At 46.3% G+C, this 21,556-nt stretch overlaps 1 protein-coding gene across 1 annotated transcript; it reads right to left on the bottom strand.

Annotated features, from left to right (window-relative positions):
- Nucleotides 1–344: 344 nt before the first annotated feature.
- PAX9 (paired box 9) lies at nucleotides 345–20,376 on the bottom strand. Its single transcript, XM_068397367.1, has 5 exons — nucleotides 19,941–20,376; nucleotides 17,879–18,505; nucleotides 15,420–15,562; nucleotides 10,099–10,251; nucleotides 345–599 (listed from the first exon to the last, which is right to left on the bottom strand). Exons 1-5 carry the CDS (start codon nucleotides 20,374–20,376, stop codon nucleotides 345–347), a joined length of 1,614 nt encoding a protein of 537 aa, XP_068253468.1.
- Between the last annotated feature and the right edge of the window lie 1,180 nt (nucleotides 20,377–21,556).

Here is a 21,556-nt window from a genome sequence, read left to right as displayed (position 1 = left end):
GTGGTGATTTTTCTTTATTGATTTTTACACAAATCTTAATAACAATTGCACATTTAGAAAGTCTGTGATGATTAAGAATAAATATGTGTGGTTTGACCAGGAGAGAGTGGAACGAGGCTCCACGAGCCCTTTGAGGGACACAAGGTCTTTACTTGAAGAGCGCAACACCACACTTCTCTCAGTTTCTGATGTTGTCTTCAGCTCTTTCAATCCCAAAAGCCTTACAGGAGACAAGTCACAAGAAGAAATGCCAGATATCACTGGCACGAAGAGACCAGTCCATGAGCCAGGCTCAGGGGATGACCAGCCAGCAGGCTTGTGCTGGTCCTGGACCATCTCCTGCATCAGAGAGCGGAGGCTGTGACCGAGTGGCTGCCCTCCCTGGCCGTCTGCATGCCCTTGAACGCCAGCGAGGCGGGGATGTCGCAGCTGTGAGGGGACAGTGGGGTGCCTCCAGCGTGCTGCCAGCCGTGGCTCGCCATGTAGCTGGACGGGGCGGCGCTGTACGTCATGTAAGGTGACACTTGGGCTGGTGTGGCGTAGGGAGGCATGGCTGGCGCTGACACGAAACTGCTGACAGCCGGGAGGCTGTTGGGTGCCTGAAATGAAAGGGGAAAACGTTTCTGAGAGTAAGACACGGCAGATCTGCCATAAAAGAAGCTGCCCTCAGATGCTGCTCTCAGAGACTTTGTACAAGAAACAGGGCCAGTGATGCCCACGGGACACCCAGAGAGGGCCACCCATAATCATTCCCCTGGATTTCAGGGGCACACTGAACCCCTTGTGCTTTGCTTTTAACACCAGCTACCCCACATCAGCCCTTCACACCTCTCCCACCAGCCTGTCCCAGTCAGTGACCAGCCACAGATGTTTAGGGAACACATACTGAGAGCACAGCAGGAACTTCCGAGCCCCCCCCTGCCCCCACCATATGCCCAAGCTGTTGTTCAGGGAGTCCTTAAGCCCATGGTTGCATCTAATCATCACATTTGAGAGCTACTGCTGGAGCTATTTGTGACAAGTTTGTCCCATCTCTCTTGCTGAGCACCTTAATCATCTTGGCAATGAGTGCCATGGGTTGGAGCGGGTGGGCTGCGATATTGACCCACCTTTCCCAAACTTTACATGGGTTGTTGGCCACTGTGGCAAGGCTCTTACAGGTAGTGCTGTGACGGCTTAAGCTGGGTGTGCAGTGACCACAGCCGTACCAGCAGCAGGAGAGATGGACCCACCCCAGCACCTCAGCTACCCCAGCCCAAAAGGAAGGTGGGCTCAGCCCTGAGCTGCAGTGGGCAGGTGCAGGCATGGATCTCAAAGCAACACTCCCCGGAGTGGAGAGGTTAAGAAGCAGCTGGGGGGCGGGGGGAAATATCTTAAACTCTTTGGTAACTGTTTGCTCAGAGCATGAGTCAGAACTATAGTAGTATTATTATTGATGATGTCTTTTAAAAAAATCTGTTTTCTAGGTACTTGGGATATAACCTTGCAAATGTTCTTTGCTCACAGCTTCTCCTGGTTTCAATAGGGCTTCTGTGCACAAAACAATTGCAGGGCTGGGTCCTTTCCTGCGAGCTATTTTCCTAGGTCCTTCCATAGGCTGGGGAGAAGGGTTTCTATTTAAATAGAGAAGGGAGAGTCCTTCAGTCTGCCACGGTAGAATTTCATAATGAATGACTCCTTATTGAAATAAAAAGCGTTTGGCAGTTTATTTCACACCATGTAAATGCTTCTTCAGCAGAACAGGTACAAACCAAAATCATTTATCTTGCTTAAGTTTTGATTTGTGTAGTGTTTATGTTTTAGGATTTGGGGTTGTATTTATTCCCAGAAATGTTTCCTATCTGAATATGAAAGAGCAGGTATCAACTCAGCAAATCATGTAGCATCTGCCATTTGTAATCACCTGGTAGAACCGGACACAGCCTGGACAGCGCAGAGTTAAGAAATGACAGAGTCTTTTGTTTCTACTAAAACTTCACAGGGTGTTAACATTTCACTTGCTCAGTTCCTGTCTGGATTGCACCTGCCTAAATTTCCAGTGTTTACCTCCATAACAGCACTGGCCTAGTTTCAGGCTCATGAGTTTCCTACCAGCATAACTCTCAGTTCCACTGGCTGGACTATCCCCTCATTGCCACTCGGGAAACCAAGCAGTAATCCTGCTGGAGTCAATATACACGTGTACAGCAATCTAAAACAGCAGGAGGCAGTGACGGGACCCCAGCCACAAGCCTCCGATAGGTGTATTAATTAGTACAAAACATACAGCTGCAGCAGCAACATAATTGTCATTCCAAATCCATAAACACTTTGTTGAAGCTGAACTTGCCTTATTCTTTTGAAAATCCAAATATGTGACCTGACCTTCAACTCCAATTACACATCTCCTACTGTGTCTCAGAATTACACTTTAGCCTCAGCTCTAAATATCAGTGTTTGCAACAATACTAATTAATACAAACCTTTGAATAATTGCACTATAAATTAGTACACTTCTTAAATCACATGTAAAATTATTTCCCTGAATTTACTGGAAAGTGAAAAGAGTGACAGGCCCTAAAGCTGCTGTTCGCCAAGCTCCCTGCCTCTTCCAGTGTGTAAAGTGCTTTTCAGAAGAATGTGAAACAAGAAAAGAGCACCTCTCTGTTTTTTTCTAACAAACAGCAACAAAAAGCCTTCCACAGAGGCAGCAGAGCCATTAGAGCCATTTTGTATCACTGAGACATCAAGAGCAAAAACGCAAAGTGATCCTGCAGAGAGAAGAACTACAGAAAGCCTGAAGGGGTGCTGGAAGAAGAAAAGACCTGGAGCAAGACCCTAAAGAGTCTCACGGCCGTTGTGGCAGCACAAACCTCGAGCCCCTGAGGCTCAGAAGAGGTTTCTTTGGACTCTGCAAGGCCACCCTGCTCCTCCAGGCTTGCCTGCTCCCAAGCAGACTGGTCCCAGGCAGTGGGCTCAAGGAAGTGCCTGGAAGCCCCATTTTAAGTAGGATTCCTCACTGTGACTGGTCATGGCTGTGCTTTTGAAAGGATTCCTCCTAGGCTGCAGAGGAGGCACATGTCCCTCCAGCCTCCTGTGTTGTGACTGCTCCCCTCTACCACGTGTGGCTCTGGGAAAAGCCAGAGTCCTTGTTTGCCATGGAGAAGAAGAGAAAATGCTTCCTATACGCTGTAAGACTGACATGCTGTAGGGTGCTCTCCAACCGCCGGCGCTTCCTCTTAGGGCTCTTTAGAAAAGGCAGATGCTCTAAGAGCAGCTCATCTGAGGAAGAATAAGACTGTAAATGCATCCTTCAAAGTTGTGCATAGTGCTGCATTATGCCAAGGCGAAATACTGCTTGATGCAATCGCTTTGCCAAGCACCTCTCCCCACCCCACCACCACAGGCCAAGAGTACATGGTTAGTGCTATCTGTGAGAAAGGCAACTTTTGGTCCTCAGGAAATGACCTCCTGCTACGTCCAAACGCTGTGTCCAGGCAAAAAAAAGTCCCTGGAGCTGATGACTGTGTCTGTATGTGTAAATAAAACAGACCAGGCTAAATTCTTCGGCCCTGAGGGTGAGCAGCGCCGTGCAACACCCAGCCCTATGACTCACCTCTCTTCTGTCAGAAACAGGGTGGCCTCGTACACGCAGCCTGTCAAGCAGGGTCCCCTGCCCGACCCCACACTGGGGCAGAGGCTGATTGTGTGCTAGTGGGCACAGGCTAGATCTGTGCCAGGCGATGTGCCAACAAGCCACCTCTTTGCTGGTCCAACAATGCTCAAGACCATGTCCTGGCCTCCTGCAGCTCCTACAGACAAGGCTGCCGGGGGGTTCTCAGCAACCAGAAACTGATCACTTTGCATGACTTTGCATGATTTGGGGCAAATCTGAGCTCCTGAACAGCTCGCATTAACTCAGGCATTGTTGATGAATATTTAATCCAATCATATATATGTTACTCCTGTTTATCATTGTGTGGCCTTCCTTGGTATGGTCTTATGGCACGAAATAAAATGAAAGTCTCTGAACTATAATTAATGGAGAAGCCCTAGTTTGTTACTAAATTACATTGGAGGTGCTACTTGGGTTGTGACTGATAAAACAGATGGGACTTGACTAAAGATTCACTATTTTTTGTAAAAGCTTATTTTAAAAGAATACCCTATCCTGATTTATAACAGAGAGAACAACTCTTTTACCGCCTCCCCCCCTCACCCTTTAGGTAAATTTCAACTGAGATAACTGATGTTTTTATAGTGTCTAACTATTTTGAATGTGAGAAAGATCTTGCCCTAACTACTGAGGGCAGGACATGGAGGCACTTGCGTAGGGACCGCCAGTTGCAACCTGTCACAGGCCACCAAAGCTGGAAAGCTATTGTCGCTACCTCACTGAATTAATGAATCATTCTTATTTTAGTTCCAGTGCTACAAAGCTTTACCACTCAAAACCATGATGATGTGGATGCCAGTAGGTGCCTTCAGACAGCCAAGCACGCAGCACTGGGACGGGTAAGGACTGGCCCGGCATGGACTGCCGTTCTGCTTCAGGGGAGGTTTGAGCCATACCCGCAAAGCAGCCAGAGGCTTCCTCTGGTCTGAATTTAAAGCTGAGGGGATAGAGAAAACCTCACCTTATGTGATTTAAAACTATGCTACTCAAAAAAGACCCTGATTTTCATCTCTGACTTTTGTCAGTGAAGGACTTGACCCAATAATTTTAACCACAAGAGTTTTTACTTCTAAACAGCTTTAGATACAAAGTGTAGGTTATCAGAAGCGTTGAATCTTGTCTGTCGATCTGACACTTTTTACAAACATGACATTCACTTAAAATGAATGGAGGGGATTAAGTTCCGTGACCCTGTATATACTGGATGAATAATTCATCCTGCAGTATTTCAATCAGAGGAAATGAACACCAAAATCTAAACATTCATAATTAGAAGTGTGAGAACCCCATGGTGTTTATGGATTTTTAAAACCCTTAGAACTTGTTTTAAGTGAAGAGCTTCTTGAACCTGGTTTTTAGGTTTTATAAATATTTTTTTTCTTAATTTAAACCATTGCTTTTCAAGGGAAATCTAATTTTTAAAGCAAACAAACAAACATGTAGTTCTAACTGAACAAGAACCTCTGCTTTGCAAGTGATAAGGGTTCCTGTTTGAAAGTGCTTACTGTCTGGCTTCTAGAAAGACCAGAGAGAAACACTTGCTCTGAATTGTTGCTTCTATCAATGTTTTGAGACAACTCATAGAATAATTATTTCCAAATTTTAGAACTGTGTTCAAAACCTGGAACACATGACCTCCCACTGATTCACAAATTCAGTTAGACATGTTCTCACAAAGATACCTGCAAAACAGCGGTGGTTGGGTCAGGATCACAAGTTGCATCTGGTGCCTTTCTGATGAGTTACTGATGATATGCACCAGTGACAGTGAAAGCAATATCCAGGCCAAAATTCAAAGCCAAGGTGGAAGTAAAGTCTTGCTTTAGGTGACATAAAATGATGCTGCTGAAACAAATGGACTGCATGTATTTTCACCAGTGAAGGAGTTGGTTCAGTAGTTTTAACGGAGGGAATTTTTAGTTTTAGACACTTTAGGTACAATATTAACTAGAGATGACTTTTGTTGTCGTCGTTGTTTTCAGTCTGTTTGGGATTTGGGACATAGAGTGGGTGGGTGGAAGAAAAGCAAGTCTAGAACCAAGCTTATGTGGGATTGTCTTTGGAACAAGTAATTTCCATTAGCTGTTTGGACTCCTAAAAGTCAGAATAGTTCCTCTCCAAACCAGAGGTAATCCACACACACACACCTTGATGTCTGTTATGAAGGTTATGCTGGTATAGTGTGTCATACAGCTTCAGCCTCCTCTCTCCTGCATGGTAAAGAGCAACAGGGCACAAGCTTTCTGGACAAACTTCCCAATCAATCCACGTTGCACAAACTACCTGGCTTTTTTTTTTCTGCCGTGGACATGGACACCAGAGAAACACACAAGATAGATTCCACTTTCAGTCATTATGGTATAAAACCAAATTCTATGTTGTAATTAATTGATATTATTTTGTTTTGTTTCATCCCCTTCTCTACTTTTCCTTCCTGCCTTTTGCTTGCTAGATGTGTGTTCTCTCAGTATCAAAATTAGACCACCTCCTGTGATCCCTTCCCATGTGGCTTCTAAATGTTTCAGAAAATGACCCAGAGTCATAGCATTCAAAATCACAGACATACATTTATGTTAGTTATCATTAATAGCAATAATGCAAATTATCTCATTTCAGGTTTACGTGAATACAAATGAGAGCAGAGTTGATCCCACAGGTGGGTGCCACCCCAGTTTTATAGTCTAACTCTAAAGTAAATGTCCAAAAGAAGGTAAATTATTATTCTTATTTTAAAGTTATTATTTCCTATTATTTGAATCATTTGCCTATTGTAATGTAATTGTTACAATATTTTATTAAGTAGGTAATTTATTGCACAGACTCAGAGTATATGTTTTGTAGAAGTATTCTAAATGTCTATTTAAAAACAAAAAAAGTGCTTCTGGAGAAACAACATAAGCTTCAAGCTCGAGTTACCTAACTCACCAGCCCTAATGAGCTTGGACAGTGACTGAGCCCAAACTCCCCTGCTGGAATCAGCAGAAGTTCAGCCTGTGTCAAGGCTTGGGGAACACACCTCTGGTGAAAAAGGTTGCTGTTTCATTTGTATTTCTCAATTCTAACACTGGCTTAGATGGAACAAATCCTTCCTGCCCTCAGATCAGCAAGCTCAGCGCGTTGCCTTGATCCTGCAGCACAGAGCCTTTCCCCGAGAGCAAATGAAACAAATCTGCAGAGGTATCACAACCGTCTTACTGAGAGCAGCAGCTCCCCAGCGAAGTGGAGTGCTGGCAGCGGCTTAAGCTGCAGGGATGCTACCGTAGCTCCACAGACAGTCACCCTCTCACTGCTCATTTTTCAAAATTAAAAACTTAAAACAATTTCTGGAAATCCTGAATCTTTTCCGAATGTCCTGAAAACACAGTCACAAACTAGCTACTGGAGAAGTCATTTTTTTCCACAGCAAAGGAAAAGCATAGCAGGGAGCAGAGCTGAATATCTAGTCCTTCAATCAGAAGAGCAGATTACCTTGAAAACCCAGAGGATATCTCATGTTCTTAGTGATGTGCACATAATCAGTCAAAAAGGTTATGGCAACAAGACTAGGAGCAATCAAATACAAACTGCAAACATAAAGGAAGCAAACATGCTAAATCTCCTTTTTTGATTGGAGGTTAAAGATGATTTATAAATCAAACCAACATATGGGATCCCAAGGGAAGAGTAAACAAATTTTCCAAGTAAAACATCAGCAGCAGGCCTGTAATGGAAATCTCATTTAGCAAAACGGCATTACCTAAAGATGTAAGTAATACAACTATGTTTCTTTCAAGGTTTTAAAATTAATAACGTTAAATAATATTTTGGCAGAAATTGTAGTTAACTAAATTAGAGATAAATTCTGAAGCTGCTATTCAGTGCTACAGCATCAGTGGGAAAAATTACATGATCCTACAAACACTCATTCAGATCAGTATCCCACTAAAATTAACGTGCCTACACAGGTAAGTTGGAGTTACCTAAAGAAGAAGGATTACAAAACTGATCACTGAGTAAATTTCTCCAGTTTATGATAACACTTTTTATTAAAAATCTTTTTAAGAAAAATGTAATAAAATTGCTAATCTGTATGCGAATAACCTATTCAGAGTTGACCCTGCAAATCAGGGTTTTCTGTCTTTTTATAATGCTGGAAAAATTTCTTGCAAAAATCTTTTCGTATTGGACTATATACCCATATTCTTAGATGAATTATCTTATTTTACTGAACATATTCCCCCTTTGATTTTCTATTAATTTCACTGCAAGCAGAAGAAAATAAAATAGACTCTGAAAAATGAGGACAATGTCATTAAATAATTTTGACATCCATAAAATCTCGAACAGAAGGGGAAACATTTTGTAGGTAGCATATTACTTTGAAACATATGCCTTTATTTTCAAGAAAGACTGAACGTCAGTAATACATTGGAATTGAGGGGCTTTTAAAATAACACATGGGCAAGGGTTTTACATCAGTCTGTGGCTCAGCTGAGCTGGGTTGATTCCCAGAAGACTGAACTTTGAAAAATGGAAAGAGACCTTTCAAGAATAGGGAAATACAGTATTTCTCTTTCACTGTAAGTCGTACGAAGCTATGCCAGTATTCTAGTTAAAGTCACAGTTAAAACAGAGTTGATTGCATGCTTGAGTGCTTTAAGATTCCAAACATAATTAGTTACCCAATTCTATACAGTGTCTCTTACAAAGATGCCATTTTCTTTACAGTTATTTCTCCCGTTACTAAATTCAATGCATTACAATGTACTGCATAAGAAAATCACACTACTTCCTTCTAAAATAATGTTCATTCCCTTAATAATGAGCAGATCCCATTCCCTATGTTTAATGTGCTTTTTTATTAACATAAAGTTAATAATTAAAGTTAATTAAAGTTGTTTCCTTTACTTATAGGCATCCCCAGCTGCACTGAATAACACAGAAATCAGATAATATCAATTGAGTGTTTTAAATATAGTTGCGACATGCATCAAGATCACTCTTAATTATATTTTCTTATCAGACTTTAAATCTCAGCCTCTTCAGGGAAATAAAAACCTAGTTTTGGAAATAGTAACTTGAATTTGCACACCATCACCGATCCTTTCCTAAAGCAGCCAGAGGCATTTTATGTCTTTTCCAAAACAAACTACAGCAGAAACAAAAGAAAAAAAAACAACTCTTTCTCAGAGACTGAGGAATCCACTACAAAAACAACAGAGGAAACGAGAGGTAGGAGAAAAAGGCACGATGGAGACAAGGCAAACGGAGATTGTTGTAAAACCTAAGCACACTCCGAGGGAAAAGGGGGAGGCAAGGGTTTCCAACGCTTCTTCAGAAGAGGGATGGGTTTAGACGGTTTTCACAGTGAGGCAAACTCTACCACATACAGCACACCAAGCACACACTAATACATCCACCTAAAATGTCTCCCAAACGTAGATTATTGTGCAAGGTCTGTATGTTCGCTGAACGTACGCTTTCCATTCCTACTCCAGTTTAGGAAGGATGATATAAATGGAAGTCACTGCCTTTCCAGTGAAGGTGCTGGATCTTGGGATATATTCTATTATTTAACAAACCTCACAACGAGACTACCTCAAAGTAGAGTGAAAACAAATTCTGTTTGCTGTGAGCACAAAGTTTGATTTTGATGAGAAAGACACAACTTGAGTCTCCCTTAGACAGATATACTGTGCTTACGAGAACAAAAGGAAAGCTCAGAGAAAAAATTATGCCATATAAGCAAAGTCCCTTGAGTAGGAACTAACATTAAACATGCAAATACACTGAAAGGAATAAACATTTGCTCTTTCTACGCTGATGGTTAAAACCATAATATATTAGCAAAAGGTTCTATGAAAAATGCTTTCTTAATATAATATACTTAACAATATATTGTAATTTCAATATGGTATTGTTTAAATGAAACTGAGGTTGGAAGAAGGAGACTTACGGACACAGAGATATCAAAGAGATTCTTGATGGCTAGAAGCTAGGCAAATATGGGGTCAAACTGGTAAAGTCCCCACTTTGTCCTCTTCAGGGAGATACAAAACAGTGGTTCCCTTTGTCTAACAAATCTCTGATGCTGCAGAGGCAATTACTGGGAAGCTGGTGAGTTAACGAGAGTGAAATCACAACCCATCGATTATCAGATGCCCATGGTCATTATGACTAGGTATGTAGGCAATTCCTAAGAGCTGATAAATTGCCACAACAGACAAAGTCAAACATACCGTACAGTCTTTATCTACTTTCCACTCTACTGTAAGCACCAGAAAACTGAACAGATCAAGTCCTATCTAATCCCCCTGCCCTGGCACTCTACTCCTTGGCTGTGGCAGGTATCTCCCACCACTCTCGCTTTTCAGTCCCTGGTCCTGTTTGTCATGGCGGAGCTCCAGGTGGGTTTGGGCCCTTTGAGCAGAAGGTGCTCAGAGTTCAGTTTACCATTCACTCACCTCTCTGACTTTCTTTATTAGTTTCATCCAGGTGCAGTGCCCTGAAGCCATGTGGGTTGGTGGGCAGGGCACTGTGTTTTGGCCGTGGAAGCAGGTGGCCAGTAAGAGGCAGGTCTCACAAATGGGGTTCGAATGAGGTGCCATCCAGATCACCTGGGAAGGAATCGGGTGCATGTAGTGGGATCAGCTCACTCCCCTCACCCACCACATGCAATGACATGGATGCCTAGACCTCGAATAAGCCATCTTAGCGACATTATTTTAATAACAGGCACTGGTCTGGAGATCCTAATGAGAGTGACACAGAACCAGACACTCTCCAAGCCAAGGTCTGAACCACTGCACCAGACTTGAACTCTGCTAATAATTCTGCTAGGTACTATGGCAAGAAAGCAAACAAGCACCTCTCCTCAACACCTTCCCCCCAACGCCCAGGTATGAGTGAGGAGCAGGAGCTCCAGACCTTTATCATTGATGGATTTTGCACAGACCCATAGCAGGTATCCAACTGCCTGAATCCTGAGTTAGAATAGAAGATGCCAAGTAAGTAATCTGCTATGTAATTTTTTCAATAAATAATCTGTGTAGGAGGGTCATGTAGTTTGCCATAACATTTAAAGTTACATTTTCATCTTATTCCCAAAGAAGTTACCATACGTTTTGGGTTCTAAGCACTGCAGATAAAAAGTTACAGATGCTTTGGCCACCGCATACACAGTTCATTGTTCGTCTACAATCAAAGATCAGGAACTAAATATTTACATTGCCTACATTTTCTGTGCAAATAATTGTCCAGAATTGCACCCACAATTATTTGCAATCACTCACCCTAAAATGGAGCTTCCCCTTTATGTGCTGCAAGCACATGGAGCTCAGGACCCCTAATCAGAATGCAACCGAAGGAAAAGGGAGTGCTATCCCAGCAAAGCCGAAAACTCAAGCCACTAACAGCTGATGAAGTTCAGCTGAGTCAGCGGCAAAGCAGTTCCTACTTTGGGGTCTGTCCTATATGTCAGAGGAAGACTTCACTCAAACCGTGTTCATAAGCCCCTCTGAATTAGGGGTGTTTTCAGCAAGTCTGGTAGGTTTGGAATCAGGCCTCCGAATAGCACACCCTTTCCAGGAGCGAGCTTGCAATAACCACTTGCTCTTAGACCTCCCAGTTACAAGCTTTTTCCCATTAATGAGTATCGGCTCCCTTTGGCAATGTGCACATCTGCTTCCTGCAACACACACAGCAAATAATTCTGAAACAAAAATTTCCAAAGCTATTTGCCTCTCAACAAATTGTACAGATGTATGTCAGATCTGCTGCATTTTCATACATGTGTAAATACAGACCGCAATTTTTTCAGTTTGCACATCCATGACATTAGTCCAGAAAGTCATAAGCATCAGATGTCTGAAAACTGCATTTTAATTATGATACGTATTTATTAAATGTTTTCATTTCAAATGCAGAGTACAAATGGGTTTGTTTTTCAGTGATTTCAGCTATTTCTTTTTCCTAATGCAGCTGTCAGTATAAGCTGCGTAATGCATAAAATACTCAGAATATTCATCCTTTGTATAAATAATATAGTTATCTGTAGAAGCCTTCCCCCAACACCACATTGAATATGCCTCTCCGTATAAATACTTCAATATAACTGAGCTCTGTATGAAATGTGTATGACCCAAAACTGTCAAGCTCTCAGAAAACTTTATTTTCCCTTTCAGTTTCTCTGATTCACAGTCGTTCAGTTTGCAATGCTGTATGACAAATTTGTGAATATGATGCACCGGGAAAATATAATGCAATTGCTTACGTGTAAACGACAACTTGGGACATCAGGTAATTAAAAATTAATAGAAACCTGACAAGGCATCTCTATAATTTCCTGAGGAATGTTTGGTACTGTATCAGTCTGCCAGGCACAGCTTTCAACTCCCCAAACCCAAATACTGAACAACATCACAAACAAAAGCCCCAGAGACAGCAGAAAAATCATAATACTTGAAGTGAAAAATGTTCTACATCCAGAGGTTCAGTTTCATGTTAAAAGAGTGTGACTGCATATTGCTGAGGCAAAAATGTGAAGTCTTCCTGCCTCTTTTGTCTCTTCCAGGCCAAATTCCCATGGATGTGTGGGGCAAGGGGTGAAACGCAGCCATTCAAACCCATCGAAGAGATCAGCCTTGGCTGCTGGCAGACAGGTCTGGGCGGTCAATAAGAGTTTCAACTGAAAAAAGCCTATGGGATCCCATGTGTTAAAACAAATGTATATGATTTAAAAGGAGGGATCAAATAAATATATGTTAAAAGTACAGAAGACCTTGTTCTTCAGGCTCGATTTTTCTAGTCTTTCTCATGCAGAGGGAGTTTCCAGGGGATTTCTTGAGCAGTAAGATATTATTGTCCATGACTAAGGCTGGGGGAACAAGTCCTTCACTCGCCTAGTAGCTATGGAGCTATTTGCAAGATGGGGACGGGTGAACCTGTGTCTTAAATGTTGCCAATGCTTAAAATGTATAGCTGATACTTGCTGGAAACAGCAGAATTCCCTATTGCTCACACAAAATCCTTTGATAATGTGCTTCAGAGCACGCTCCCTCTGCTCATGTTGTCTAATCGGAAAGCCTAAGTGGAACATGCGCACCTGATTCCCTGCTGGTCTCCTCCTCTTGTAGGTGCCGCTGACTTTGACAATACAGACGTAAAACTGGAATAGTACAGAACAGTCACTTCTCTTCTCTAAGGGAAATCTGCTGTCTGCCTTAAGATCCAGCTTTTGTAATGAGCTTTGCCCAAAGGAGATGAGGAAAATAGCATTTACCCTGAAGTCCAAAGACAGAGCCTATTTCACCATAGTCCTTCTGGCACATAAATTATGACTGTGGCTTCCTCATTTTCCACCATTCGAGATACCCCTTTGCTGGATCCATACAAATGAACCAATGTTCTCTTCTGTCCCCTGCTCATCTATTTACACCCAAAGCAGTACACATTGCAACAGACTATGTAAAGATCTGAGAACACGAGAGCCTTCTGGGGAGACTCTACTGTCACAGACCATCACCCTAGACTCACTGTGCTTCAGCAAACAGACAGTAAGTCAGTGCTACATGCAGCAAGAATTTGGTTCGTAAATTTCACTTTGCACCTGGTTGGAACAAATCTTTTGGCAAAAAGAATGTTGCAAAAACTGTAAAAAATCACATTTTCACATCCTTATTTGACATGACTTTTTTTCTGAATACATTCTAAATTAGCAAGGTAGTAAACTTGTGACAGACGAAGCAATTAATGTACACGTGAATGAATTCTCTGGTAAGCAAGTCTGAATACTACATGAATAGACTGGTCTACATGTTAGAACTTTCCAAAGCCAAATTTTATTTACCCATATGATTATGGGGAAGGAGCAGGGGGGAATCTCCTCTGTGTCTTCTTTTGGTGAGTGGAGTTCTGAAAATGACCTTTTGGATAAATACTTCTTAGATTTTCTGCCCTTTTAAACTCTCTGGACAATGTATTTTGATAAATGAATTCAGTTTTATTTAATAGCAATTTGCTCCATTTTTAAGTAGTGAATATGTTTAAGTTACATTTATCAGGTGATCTTGCAGGTTGAACAAAACTTTAAGACTGGTATTGACAGCAGAACAGTGATATATTATGCAGATGAAAGCATAAATATTGAAAGAGAAAAAAAAGATAAAAAATAGTTTCCAACACCAGCATTGAAAATAACCCGATGTACATAACATTGTTCCTCAACACATCTGTTCAGGTAAATGAAATTCCAACAGAGGCAATGGTTTATAGCCTATCAGCCAGATCCTGTGAATATTTCAGCAGAATCGTGTGCAGAAAGCCCAGCTTGGAACCTAAGACAACACAGCCACAGTACAGCTGTTCTTAACAGAGTAATGACAAGCTATTTCCATCATTTTTAGTAAGAATGCTAAAATTTTATTTGTTTTTAAAGAAAATTGTGGAAGGATGAATATTAACTCTAACTCTAATTCTATCTTTATCTGTGCGGTCATGGCTATACTACACTGAGCATTATTTGTAATATGAAATGAACAGAATAATAATGGGATAATAGAAAAATGTAATAAAAACCAAAAAGGACAGCATTAAGGGTGGTATATTATTTGTAAGGCAATATATGGAATAAAGTGGTTGTTCACCTTTGGGGCCTATGATGTTTCCCACTCTGCCTCATTCACCTCTTTGCAAGCATTCCCGCAGTTTGCACCCCACATCTTGAATTTGAAAGGGTCTGATTCAGCTACTCTAAGCACCAAGTACAAGCTACAAAAGTCTTCTCGACATGGAATCCAAAACCAGATACAGAACTCGAAAAATATGTCCAAAGCCTCTGTCTTTGAATGGGAACACGCTAAACAGAGATCGCAGTTTTTCCTTGACTTCGTTATAAACGTAACAAATGAAGGGCTGAGAAGTCAACGTATCTGAGAAACCTCTGATACATTTTGAAACGTTTATATCGCACAGAAAAAAGTTTTCAAACCTGTGCTTTCCCAAGGAGTAATAGTTGAGCTTTTTATAGCTTTTCTCCTGGCATGGGATTTGATTAGGAAGTGCAAAGATTTAGACAGAGATTTATTAAGTAACAGTTATATTGTGTTGCAATTAAAACGTAGGAAATTCACCGTCTACTTAAGCGTTTAAAAATGCTTAATGTAGGAAGCAATTACACCTCATTTTCAAATTATTCCCCTGCCTACAGAGCACGCTGCAGACAGGGTAAAACGCGGCTTTGAGGGCGGCGGCGGGACGTGCCCGCTCACACGGCCCGGGGCTGCACGGCCCTGCACGGCCCGGCCCGGCCCGAGGCGGTGTCCCGGGCCGGTCCGGGGGCAGAGCCGCGGTGGGCGGTGCGGCGGGGTCCGGTGGCCGGGCGGCTGGGCGGGCGGGCAGCCGGCGGGGGCCGGTGCGCGGCGATCCTCGGGTGTCCGCTGAGCGGGCTGTGCCGCGGCGGCGGGGGCAGCGCCGGGAGCCCGGGGCGGCGGGGGTGCGGACGCTGCTCGCCCCGCCAGCCCTCCGCCCGCCGGGAGCCTCTCGGGCTGGGGGCTGCCGGGGGCCTGCGGCGGCTGTGCCGAGGGAGGGAGCGGAGAGAGGAGCGGAGGAGGGAGCCAGGCTCTTTCCCGACGTCGCCCGTCTTGGCGGACTCGTTTGCAAACCAAAACCGAAGGCAGGCCGGCACCGGCTCCAAACCGAGAGCGGCAGCCCCGGGCAAGGGCCGCAAGCCCGAGGCCGAGCTCAGGGGCCCTGTGCATCACCGCCCTCCCCCCGCCTCCCTCTTTACCTGGCTGTACTTGGCCTCCTGCTCCAGGGAGCTCTTCTCCAGCCCGTTGACGGCATGCTGGGCCGGGGTGGGGAAGCTGTTTCGGCCCAGGCTGCTCCATTCCTCCATCTTGGGGCTGGGGTAAGGCGAAGTGTCGCTCACTGCTGGGAAACAGGGGAAGCTGGGGTTAGAGGCAGGGGCCGGGATGCGGAGCACTTTGCTCCAGGCTGGAGACGGCTCCCTCTCCCCACGGAAGGGAGTCTGTGGGGCAGAACCAAGGGGAAGCCTGTCCCTCGCCCGCTACACCCCGCTGAGCCTCCCGAGAGCCCGTGGAGAGGGTGATCCGGGGGGGAGGAGGGAGTCGGGTCCCTCCGTGCAACTGATGGCAGCGGTCACCAGCCGAGCCCGGAGCTGGCTGAGTCGCTCGTCCCCGCGTCCCTGCACTGGCGGGACGCAGCTGCCCCCCGGCTTTTGTCCCCCGGAATCTCCTAAGGGGATTTACGGGAATCTCCTCATGTGTGCGTGTGCGAGTCCGAGGACGAACGATATCCCCCTGTTACAAATAACCCTGACACGGCTGCAGATGAAACAGGCTCCAAACAAGTTTGGGACGAAAAAAAACAAGAAAACAAAACACAAAAATAAATTTTTTTTTAAAAAAAAAAGAAAATAAAAGAAAAGAAAAAAGAAAATAAAAGAAAAAAGGAGGAAGAGAAGAAAGAGGGGGAAAAAAAGATAAAAGTCCTATTAGTTAGACACGCATCAGCCGCGGGCTGTTTTGCAGGCGGACAAATTCCCCGGGCCAGCCGGAGAGCCCGGGGGGGACACGGCTCCCCCGAGCCCCGCGCCCGGCCGCATCGGAGCCTGCGGGGCTGCCGGTCCGCCGGAGCCGCCGTGGGAGCGGGCTTCCCCGCCACACCACCTCGCTCGGCCCCTCGCGCAGGCTGGGAAAAGGCACAAATCTGAAGTTGTCTTAAGAAATTGAGCTCTCTCGGTGAGCGCCCTTTTCTGCTGATCTCACACTTTCCCATGAATAGGGGCTTCCTTTCCGTGTCAGCAAGGTCACTTTATCCTATAAATCAAGGGCGAGCAGCCCCCATCTGCGGCATCGGCCGCTCAGCAGCCCCGGCTCTCTGCTGGGAAGGGGAGGGGGGAGATTTTACACTGCAGAAAGATGTGTGCAGCTCCGAGGTCTGAGGGAGACGGGGCAGATACCGAGGCACCCGGCAGTACCGTCAGAGGCCTGCCTGCCTGCCAATGTGGTGTTAATAAAAGAGGAACTCACTAGAAAAAAAACCTCTCCATTTCTCATGTGATTGTAATGTTCTCCTTCTTTTTAATGTTCATTGCCAACACTACCTCTCCCCAGCACAGAGCAGAGATTGCCAGGCGTGTATTTGTTAAAGTCGACTCAGAAACACATTTGTTTGTGCCAGTGTGGTCTGAGGATAAAGTTTATATCGTGAACTAGAGGGCAAAGAAGGACAAAACTTACATATTTTTGTATGTATTAATATAAATAAAACATGCTTATGTGTGCGTGTGTGTATTGCTTGAAGAATATACTACCTTTTTGAGAAAAGAAAAAGAAAATTATTCTGCAGTGCCTAAACAACAATTTGCATTTGAGGTGGTGCTGGAACCGGATTGTTGCCGCTAAAAAACGCAATGAAAACAGAAATCACAGCCCCCCCCCCCCCCTCCGCTAATCGGCAGGGAAGAGTGGGACACAGGGATCGCTGTAGGCGAGGGTTATTTTAAACTGTTGTTTTAACCACATTCGCTGTTAGTTCACTGGCAGAAACCGAAATGGAAAAAAACGTCCCTTTCTTTGCAGCAAAACGTAGCGAGAGGCTGGGAGACGCGACGCAGTTTCCAGGCGGAGAAACAGAAAGAAGGTGGAAGGGATAAAATAAGCAAATCTTGGGGGTTTGGTTTTCCTGGACCACCGCTTAGGAGGAAAATACAGCATCAGAATGAAAGCAATTAGGTGACATTTGAACTTCCTGCCGGAGCAAATTTGGCCTGATTGCGAAAACTAGAGAAAATGGACTTCTCGGTAACGCCAAGGCGGCGCCTGTGACTGGAGGGCGACAGCGAGCCCCGGCCGGCACCGGGACCGGGACCGCGGCGGAGACGGGCCGGGGCTGAGCATGCCCCGGGCCCTGGGGCCGCCGCAGCCCGGGCCGTTCCCTCCGGCCGAGGTCGCCCCTTCCCGAGTCACAACGGCAGCGGTGACGGCCGGTATTGTACAGTTTGCTGATCCGCCTGCAGCCCACCCCGGGACCTCCGATCTGCGCGCGTCCCGAGGCACACCCTCCGGTAAACTCAGTGCCCAACTCGGGCTCGCTGGGGAAACGCGAGAGGTTTCCCGAGGCAAACCATGAAACCTCCTTCCGACCCTCGGAGGGGAAGGAGTCCAGGAACAGGGGACCGAACGCTCTGGCCCTGCTTGGCTGCCGCTGCGGCCCCCTCCTCACCTTGGTCTGTGATGGACCGGATCCCCAGGATGTCCGTCACCGAGTGGGAGGACGGCCACGTCCTGGGCATTGCCATGGTGCTGGGGATCGCTGGCACCCCGGGAGGGGTGGGCACCTTGGCTCCTGCCGCAGCGATGGGGTTGGGGTAAGAGTAGATGTGGTTGTAGGGCAGAGCAGGCTGTGGGGGCGGCTGGTGCTGCTTGTAGGACTCGTAGTGACTCTGCTGAGACAGGTTCCCGATTTTGTTCCGGAGGATGCGGCTGATGGAGCTGACCGACGGCACGTTGTACTTGTCACACACGCCATCGGCCAGCAGGCGATCCCGGATCTCCCAGGCAAAGATGCCCGGATCCCTTTGTTTGTAGGTCCGGATATGTTTTACCACCGTGGGGGTGGTGACCCGAGGCTTGCTGCCTCCGATAGCCCCCGGTAGGATGGAGCCGGTCTCGTTGTAGCGAGCCAGGATTTTGCTGACACAGCCGTGGGAAACGCGGAGCTGCCGGCTGATGTCGCACGGCCGGATACCCAGCTGCGCCAGTTCCACAATCCGCAGCCTGATGGCATTGGGCAGGGGTCTCCCGTTGACAAACACCCCCCCGAGCTGGTTCACTTCCCCAAAGGCAGGTTCTGCAAGCAAACACACAGAGACACCCGTCAGACACGGCGAATGGCTCAGAAGGAGGCGTCTGAACTGCTCCTCATCACAAGGCAGATGTCACAGCTCGGGGACCCCCCCGGTCACTCCAAGTACGCTTCTTTCTAATAGCGGGATGTCCCCAAAACTGGATGGGGTGGGGAAAGGGGCGGGGGGGGGGGGGGGGGGGGGGGGGGAAGAAAACAAATAAAGAAAATAAAAGAAAGAGAGAAAGAAAGAAAACCCGTGGCAACAAATGCCGGAGCTCTCCAGACTGTGCATCAAGCATGTTCCAAAAAAGCACATTCCAGAGATAAAAAACGACATCATCCCAACAGACAATTCAGCTTTATTGCCACAGGAAAAAGGAAGATGAAGAAAAGAAAAATAAAAGAAAAACATTTTCGAAAACGTGGGGGAGGGAGAGGAAGCAAAAGTAGTTGAGGAAATTCTTTTACATCTTGGGAGAGGCAAGAGCAACGCGGTGCTTCTGAGTCGCGACTAACATTTTAAAGACCGTTTCTGGTGCTGTTAGCGCCTCTCGCTTAACAGCACAATTACACCAGGCTGTAAAACAAACGTGCTAAAATGTTAACTGCTAAGATCTGTGTCAGGAATAATATACAACGTGCCACGGGATCCAGCCATCCACTCGGCTGGGATCCTGCCTCGCACTCGCCTAATAACATTAATAATAAACCGAGGAGTCATTAGCTTTCTCTCTTCCCTGCTCCTGACCCTTAACGTGTTCTTACAACTTGTAGGAACACGAGCAAAGTCAATAAGCGAGCTGCGGCGGCGGCACAAGACAGCGCCCGGGTGCTACCCCTCTCTTGACAGCACTTGAACCCTCCTGCAGCTCCCAGCCACTTACCCATTCCTGTGAGCAGGACACCTCTGGGGCTGCCCTAAATCCCAAACGGACACCCACGCCCAGAGACGGGCTCCCAGCCTCCTGCGCTCCGGGCTGCACTAGCCCCCGAGGCTCTCTGGTCTCCACCGAGGAGAAAGCAGAAACGTGAGGAAAAAAGGACTACCAGGAAATCTGCTTCCCGACGAGAGAGCCTTGACTTCTGCATTTCAACCTCAGGGCAACGTGGGCAGGGCTGGGCTGGGCAGGGCGCCGCGGCCCGCCGCTCCCCCGAGCCCGCCCCCGGGGGCGGCCCCGCCGCCCAGCCGCCCTCCTAATGGCCGGGGGAGATGACGGACAGCGCGCAGCCGGCGGCCCTTCCGCCCGGCCTGGCAGGCCGGCTCGGCACCTGGGTCCCCGCCGCCACAGGAACGGCTGTTCCGTACCGGCCCGGCGGTGAGTTGCGCGGAAAGCGCAGGTAGCGCTGGGGCGGTGCTGAGCGGGGCCGGCACCACTGGGCCGGGGCGGGGGACACTCCGCTGGGGGCCGCGGCGGGCAGGGCAGGACACCCCACCCACCCCACCGGGCTGCTGCACCGCCCGGCCCGGCCCTTCTCCCAGAGTCAGCGGCCGGGGAGGGGGCGCCGGGGCTTGCAGCGGGGTTCCCCCCCTGTTCCTGACGGAGGCAGCGCGACGTCTTGACACACGCGCGCGGTTTCCTCGCGTTGACCTTGCAGATGCGGGAGAGAAGTTCTTCCCCGTTTACGGTCGTCTTATTGTAATAAAACACTTTTCCACTAACGAATCTTTGGCGGGTGGTGTACGAGAAGGCTGTGAGCCACGAGCGTTGCGTTATTTTCGGTGGAAACCGCCAACCGGTCGGGAAATCGGCTGCAACTTCTCTCGCCCCGGGAGGAGACGGGGCTTGCGGAGTCCGGGCTTCGGGATGCTGATGTTCCACGGCCATCAAAGACCGGCTCCGGTTTTGTTTTAATCCCCACACTAAATATTGCATCGCGCTTAACTGTAAAATGTCAACACCTCGCAGCTGATTTCAACTTTATCAAAGACACTGCTACGTATTAACAGTTAAAAGAAAAACTGACAAAGCTGGTAGGAATTGAAGTATGTGCGGGCCATGGCGTGTTTGTGTATGTGGAAGAAGAATGGTTTGGCATTAGGTATGACCTGTGAGCTTGTGTGTGTGCCTCTTACACACATCCCACGTACACCATGTTGCACACAGAGATCATGGGCTTCCCACCTCCAACCAAGAATTTATCATGTTTTTCTTTTTTTTTTTCTAAGATCCTTTTTTACTTCTTTTGTTTGTTTGTTTTTAAATAGAGTCTCGAAGGTACAGGGTCTATAAATTAAATACCACGTAAAAGAAATAATGTGGTGACCGGAGTGCACAAAATATCAGCGAGTAAAATAAGAAATTGATGTCGCTGGTGCGTATGAATACTGTATAAATATTATTTTAATTGAAATATTTGAAGATATTTTTAGAAAAAAATCAAATGAATCCAGCTAGATTTCAGAGCCTGCACATACCGCATAGTTAGGAATAAGTAGGAGGTCGGAGGAGATCGCCCAGAAATTAATGGCATGTTGCAGAAGTTTTGTGGTAGAAATAAGGCGATTTGGTTCTTTTGCAGGTATCTCGTTATTTGATCGGAATAGCGGCTGATACTTCTGTTTCCTCCACAGGGATTAAAAAAAAACAAAACAAAAAACAACCCAACAACAACAAATTTTACACGGCAGTTTTGTGGTTATTTCAGAAACATGAGTTGACCACTCAGGATATCACACTTGTAAATTGTGGTGCTTCCTCAACCTAGATAAAATTACCTCGGGTAAAGGGGACACCCGACCCCGCAAATGCCGTCGTCCGAAAGCGATGGCGTGCTGCGCAGGCGATACTCGCAGGCATTTGCTGAAGCCAGAATCCTTTTCGGTGTTGTGAGCTGACCTGCTTTGGATATTTTTAAGGCAAGAGGCATTGAACTAGTGGGTCCCACATCCAGTCTTTAATTAAGTTAATTATGTAATTAAATAATGAAAGTGAGTGCGCGTCCGTAAAAATTCCGATCCGCATTAACAGCGTACTTCTTCCCGAAGCAGAGTCGCTAGAGGGATCCCCGATAAGGCAGCCTCCCGGCCTGCCGCGCCCGGCCCGCCGCCCCGCC

The sequence above is a fragment of the Nyctibius grandis genome, chromosome 4 (assembly GCF_013368605.1).
Source record: "Nyctibius grandis isolate bNycGra1 chromosome 4, bNycGra1.pri, whole genome shotgun sequence".
NCBI lineage: Eukaryota > Metazoa > Chordata > Aves > Nyctibiiformes > Nyctibiidae > Nyctibius > Nyctibius grandis.
The sequence above is the reverse complement of the archived record's forward strand: the minus strand, read 5'-3'. Positions and strand labels throughout refer to the sequence as shown.

What these genes read in the sequence shown, in the direction of transcription:
- PAX9 (XM_068397367.1), bottom strand. Translation starts at nt 20,376, where the DNA reads ATGCAATATTTAGTGTGGGGATTAAAACAAAACCGGAGCCGGTCTTTG. An exon ending in CCGGTCCATCACAGACCAAG is followed by an intron (nt 15,563 to 17,878) that starts GTGAGGAGGGGG and finishes CCTGTTTCCCAG; the next exon opens with CAGTGAGCGACACTTCGCCT. An exon ending in TAATAAAGAAAGTCAGAGAG is followed by an intron (nt 600 to 10,098) that starts GTGAGTGAATGG and finishes CTTTCATTTCAG; the next exon opens with GCACCCAACAGCCTCCCGGC.